Here is a 6,389-nt window from a genome sequence, read left to right as displayed (position 1 = left end):
GTCTAACAAAAATTAAACCCTTAACCTTTTTTTTTTTTTTTTTTTAAATTTACCATTAAACTTCTCATAAAATAAATGACATATCTACAAAGTAATCATTATGCTCTATAAACCATAGAAAATAAAATAACAGAAAATAACCATCTCATAAAAATACGGTAATTTTCCATAATTAAAATACAGTTTTTTGCCCGAACTTTACATGAGATTTTGATTTTTTTTTTTATTTTATTTTTTTTTTTTTTTAACTTTTTAATGTTTAATAAAGAATATTTACATGTATTAAAACAATCAAATTCCCTATAAATATAGATATAAATAATTTTCAATGAGACTCAGTTGTCCAATCCACTGATAAAAACTGTATTTGGACAGTTTATCAGTGCTTATACATGTTATACATTCACAAAAATACATTTATTCAACATTTTTGTTGTGAAACCTCCTGTAATTATACAAGATATTTGTCATTTAACAAACAAGTCTGGTTCAACTGAGAACAAATACTTCTTTTACAGTTAATTGTCAGCAATTTTATCTTGTTTTATTTTTTTATTTTTTTTACAGAATTAAACTTTAAACGAACAGTTTAATTTCATTAATAGAAAAGAAATATTTGTGAAATTATGATACATTTGCAAATGTATTTTAACTGTATTTTTCTGTGAAAAAAAGAAAAAAAAATCTTTTAAAAAATGGAAATTTTATGGTTATTCACAGTTACAGTTTTTTCGTGTTATTTTACATTTGACATGTAAAATCACAGTCTGTTTTTGTCATTTCATTGATATTTTCCTGTACCTTAAAAACACAGAAAAAAATCTGTAAAATAAACGGTAAAAATTCTGTTCAATTACAGATTTTTTTTACAGTGCATAAATAAAGTAAAGAGAAAGATAAAACATAAAACTTGCTGAAGTGTCTAAAGGACATAAATTGTAATAATAATAAATAAAAGTGACAAGTGTGCAGATAAGTGACATACATACAAACTACTTGAATTTGAAACACATTAGTTGTAATAGTATATTACATCTGAAATCTAATGGAAATATGTTTTAAAACTCTCATTCTATACCTGCCTTTCATGAATGACAAGAAACTTTCCAAATTTTCTATTTCCTGGTAACTCAGGGGTGTCAAACTCATTTTCTTTCAGGTTCCACATTCAGCCCAATTTGACCTCCAGTGGGCTGCACCAGTCAAATAATAGCATAATTACCTATAAATAATTACAACTCCCAATGTTTTATATGCAAAAAATAACATTAAATTACAGTGGGTTACAAAAAATGTTTTTTACAAGTTGTCTAGGTTTCTTCAACTGAATTAGGACCTTTTTGCAGCGCTAAATCCAAAACTGACATCTGTTTTTCTCAATCAGGTCAGGTTTTTTTGCTAATTTGATTTTGAAAAATTTGATCTTCTCACAAAATTGATTACATTTTTGTGACTTTATCAGTTGATTTTTTATATAGTTCTCACCCAAAATAGGTTTTAAGAGAAAAAAAATCATTTTCTAACAGGATGTATTTATTATTTATTATGTATTCACCGCAGATGTAGCAGAATACGTCATGGTTATTTTTGCAAGATCTTCTAGTTGAAGCCATTTCATTCACCTGTAATATTAAAAAAAAACAATCATAAATTGGCAAAAGTAAAATCTTCAGAACTCGTTTATTGCAAGAAATATGAAAGAATTTTGTATCATATGATGTGAAAATGCCCATAAATGTAAGCAAAAATGTTAAAAAGCCAATATGTAGCATAGTTCAGGAAGTTGACCTGATTGAGCAAAATGAATGTGATTTTTGGATTCAGCACCAAAATTATCCTAAATCAGCTCAAAAAACTGAAACAATGAATTTGTTGTTGACCAGTGTTCTGAAATCATTTACATTTTACAAACTATCCAAACAAAAAGATGTGAATAACCTGAAAAAACTGAAATTTCTGAAGAAAAATAAAAAGAAATAATAAAATTTTTAAAAAAAATAATATTATGCCTCAACTTATCATTTCTACATGTGCAGTACAGATCAGATCTACCAAGACACAAAACAGGCAGAATATTGTTAAAATTACATTCATTTTCTTTAGACATTTCAGGTTGTTCATATTTGTTCAGGTTATTGACGTTTTATTATTAAAGGATATCGTAGTTTAATGTTCTTTGCAATAAATCAGATTGTTTTTTTCACATTAAACCAAGAAGAACATTTGGAGTCGTTCTTTCTAGGTTATTATTATGCTATTATTTTCGAGTTTGACGCCCTTGACTGTTAATATCTTCTGCACTTTGCAAAGTCATCCCGCGGGCCGGATTGGAACCTTTGGTGGGCCGGTTTTGGGCCCCGGGCCGCATGTTTGACACCTGTGTGGTACCTGTAAAGGACTGGAAAATCCTGTACATTACACTGAGTCCCACAGTCTAGGAACTAAAAAACTGCGACACTGCTTGTGTTTGCTGACTGGTCGGTAAAACTGTGGTGGCAGCTGCTGGAGCGTCCTGGGCCAGTGCGGATCACACTGACCCTCTGCAGGCCTGCGCTCCACGGCCAAAGGAAAACACCCGTCAAAGTTTCCAGACAAGAACAAAGGTGTTTGGGCCGGGCCTTCCTTCCCTATCAGCCGCTCACATCAGAACTGCAGCCCAGGCCCTTTACCTCCAGGGTCCATCTCAGTTAGCAAACACACACACACACACACACACACAACCTTTGCACGCCTTAAACGCCGCCACGCCCCACCCGTTCAGTTTGTCCCTACATGGTGTTGGGCAGCAGCCCAAGAGAAGAATGTGCAATAATGAGTGGAGGATGTGACATAATGAGCTAAAAACGGTTGCTTCTTTCATCACTGTTGCATCTTGATGACAGATGATCTGTTTACAGTTGAACATGTCTGATTATTCTGTTGTGTCTGCGTCTCAGGAAGCTGGGACACGTTAAAACAGGGCTGTCGGACTCATGTTAGTTCAGTTCCACAGTCAGCCCAGTAGGATCTGAAGTGGACTAATTAAATAATTACAGTGAAAAAAGTCCAATTACATTATGAAAATGTTTACATCTACAGACTGTCCTGTAAAAATGTCAATAACATCAACAACCTGAAATGTCCTACAATGTTAAAAAAAAAAAAAATCTGTAATTTAACAGAATTTTCACTGTTTATTTTACAGATTTTTTCTGTATTTTTAAGATACAGGAAAATATCAATGAAATGGCAAAAACAGACTGTGATTTTACATGTCAAATGTAAAATAACATGAAAAAACCGTAACTGAATAACCATAAAATGTGTATTTTAAAAATAAAAATTCTTTTTTCAAAGAAAAATACAGTTAAAATACATTTGCAAATGTATCATAATTTTACAAATATTTCTTTTCTGTTTATGAGATTAAACTGTTAATTTAAAGTTTAATACTGTAAAAAATAAATAAATAAATAAAACAAGATAAAATTACTGACAATTAATCGTAAAAGAAGTATTTGTTCTGTCAGTTGAACCAGACTTGTTTGTTAATTGACAAATATCTTGTGTAATTACAGGAGGTTTCACAACAAAAATGTTAAATAAATGTATTTTTGTGAATGTATAACATGTATAAGCACTGATAAACTGTCCAAATACAGTTTTTATCAGTGGATTGGACAACTGAGTCTCACTGAAAATTATTTATATATATATTTATAGGTAATTTGATTGTTTTAATACATGTAAATATTCTTTATTAAACATTAAAAAGTCAAAAAAAAGTCAAAATATCATGTAAGTTAGAGCAAAAAACTGTATTTTAATTATGGAAAATTAGCGTATTTTTATGAGATGGTTATTTTCCGTTATTTAACAGTATTTTTTTGGCACCCCTGCTGCCGGAATGTTACCGTTTTTTTACAGGTTTTATTTTTACAGTGTAAGAAAAATAAGTGCAATTTTAACAATAATATGCCTGTGTTATCATTTATACATGTACAGATCACAGTAGATCTACAAATACACAAAACATTTAATATTGGTAAAAATGCACTTATTTTTCAGGTTATTCACATATTTTGTGAAAGTATAGTTTATAAATGTCAACATCTTAGTAAAGCATCCTTAAACTTCATCAAATTTATATTAAAAGAGCCAAAGATATCCACTCCTTTAACAAAGTGTAGTCAGTATTTTATAGTTCGCTCTGATGATTAATTCAACTTAATATTTGTTAAAACTGCATCTACTCAATAAATTTTATTTATTCAAGTATTAATTCAGCTTCATCTCAGTTTTTGCAGTGTATTCAGTAGATGATGAAGTAGAAAATTCAGTAAATGAAGTAATGTGTGTAAAATACAAAAAAAAGACTTCCCTCTGTAGTGTATTGTTTTTGCAGCTACAAACAATGAGGATTAGTACTTTAAATTATTCTGCTTAAACTCCAAGTAGAACTCCTATAGATCAGTTTTGTAGCTAAAAAAAAAAAAAAAAAAAAGCACATGTGACAGAACGGCTTTTAAAGCTTTTTAGAGTCAAAAAAAAATCTGCATAAGCATGCTAGATTTAAAAAAAAATATTCCCAGGCATACTGTAGGATTTGTGTACAAATAAAAAGCCTTTATTACTTTGTGGCAGTCTTTTAAAATCCAGCCAACGTGTTGTGACCTCTGGTCTTCATCAGGACTTTTTTCACCAGTTCCACACCTTCATACGATCACTGTAATGACCTGAAGGAGGGAGGAGTGAAGGAAGAAAAAAAAAACTACACACATACATACACACACACACACACACACACACACACACATATATTTATATTCATATACACTGTAAAAAAAAAAGGTATTATTCCGGCAGCAGGGGTTCCGAAAAAATATTGTAAAATAACGGAAAATAACCATCTCATAAAAATACGGTAATTTTCCATAATTAAAATACAGTTTTTTGCCCTAACTTTACATGAGATTTTGCATATATTTTTTTTTTTACTTTTTAATGTTTAATAAATAATATTTTCATGTATTAAAACAATCAAATTACCTATAAATATATATATAAATGATTTTCATTGAGACTCAGTTGTCCAATCCACTGATAAAAACTGTATTTGGACAGTTTATCAGTGCTTATACATGTTATACATTCACAAAAATACATTTATTCAACATTTTTGTTGTGAAACCTCCTGTAATTACACAAGATATTTGTCAATTAACAAACAAGTCTGGTTCAACTGAGAACAAATACTTCTTTTACAGTTAATTGTCAGTAATTTTATCTCATTTTATTATCTTTTTTTTTTACAGTATTAAACTTTAAATTAACAGTTTAATCTCATAAGTAGAAAAGAAATATTTGTGAAATTATGATACATTTGCAAATGTATTTTAACTATTTTTCTGTGAAAAAAGAAAAGATTTCTTTAAAAAAATGGAAATTTTATGGTTATTCACAGTTACAGTTTTTTTCGTGTTATTCTATATTTGACATGTAAAATCACAGTCTGTCTTTGTCATTTCATTGATATTTTCATGTATCTTAAAAATACAGGAAAAATCTGTAAAATAAACAGTGAGAATTCTGTTAAATTATAGATTTTTTTTACAGTGTACACATACATACATACGCACATACAAACATACATATATACACATTCACACATATGTATAAAAAACATAGTAATTAAAAGATAAAATTAAATTAATTAATTAATTAAATTGAAAATAATAAAAAAATATATATTTAAAAGAATTTATTTATTTATTTATTTATTTATTTATTTATTATATATCCCACACTTCTAAAGCTTGTTTTGTGTCTTGCGATAGTTCTGATATCTGCTCTCCGTCTCATTAGTTGTGTTGCAGGACTCCAGTGCTTTGTGTTTGTAAACTGTTGACATGTTGAACAGGAATCCAGATGAAGCCAGTGTGTGTGTGTGTGTGTGTGTGTGTGTGTGTGTGTGTGTGTGTGTGTGTGTGTGTGTGTGTGTGTGTGTGTGTGTGTGTGTGTGTGTGTGCATCAGCAGGGTTCGGTGGAGTATGCAGAGCTCAACGGAGAACAACCTGAGATCAATAAGTACCATCCAGAGGTCAACAAGTGCCAGGACCTGCCGGTGCCAGTGGATTAGTGCATGTTCTGTATTTGTTTGTTGGTTCGACGCCTCCCACTGCCCTGTTTCCACTCATGTTCATCGCTGGTCCACCCTCACACTCTGTGTATCCTTCAGTGTAATAAGTGACTGCTGGGTTCGCTGTATATATTTGTGTTTACATCCTAATAAAGGCCTGACCCATGGCTTTACTCGTAGGTTTGGTGCTGTGTGTTTCTTATTCTCACACATTAGTAGGAACAACATGTCAGCATCTCAGAAAAACACCAACTAACAAACAGGATTAATG

The 6,389-nt window shown here is 30.5% G+C and overlaps 1 protein-coding gene across 5 annotated transcripts in view; it reads left to right on the top strand.

Moving 5' to 3' along the window:
- pecam1b (platelet and endothelial cell adhesion molecule 1b) overlaps positions 1-6,297 on the top strand; it is a 70,810-nt gene extending 64,513 nt beyond the window's left edge. For 3 of the 5 annotated variants that reach the window (XM_030145626.1, XM_030145609.1, XM_030145644.1), the window contains one exon: positions 6,014-6,297. In XM_030145626.1, the coding sequence (XP_030001486.1) occupies positions 6,014-6,057 (44 nt within the window). In that variant the 3' untranslated portion in view covers positions 6,058-6,297. The remainder of the gene's footprint in view (positions 1-6,013) is intronic. The other 2 variants (XM_030145635.1, XM_030145619.1) reach the window with 1 other exon arrangement.
- The last annotated feature ends 92 nt before the right edge of the window (positions 6,298-6,389 follow it).

Source organism: Sphaeramia orbicularis, chromosome 1, assembly GCF_902148855.1.
Source record: "Sphaeramia orbicularis chromosome 1, fSphaOr1.1, whole genome shotgun sequence".
NCBI lineage: Eukaryota > Metazoa > Chordata > Actinopteri > Kurtiformes > Apogonidae > Sphaeramia > Sphaeramia orbicularis.
This window is presented reverse-complemented; position numbering and strand designations above follow the sequence as displayed.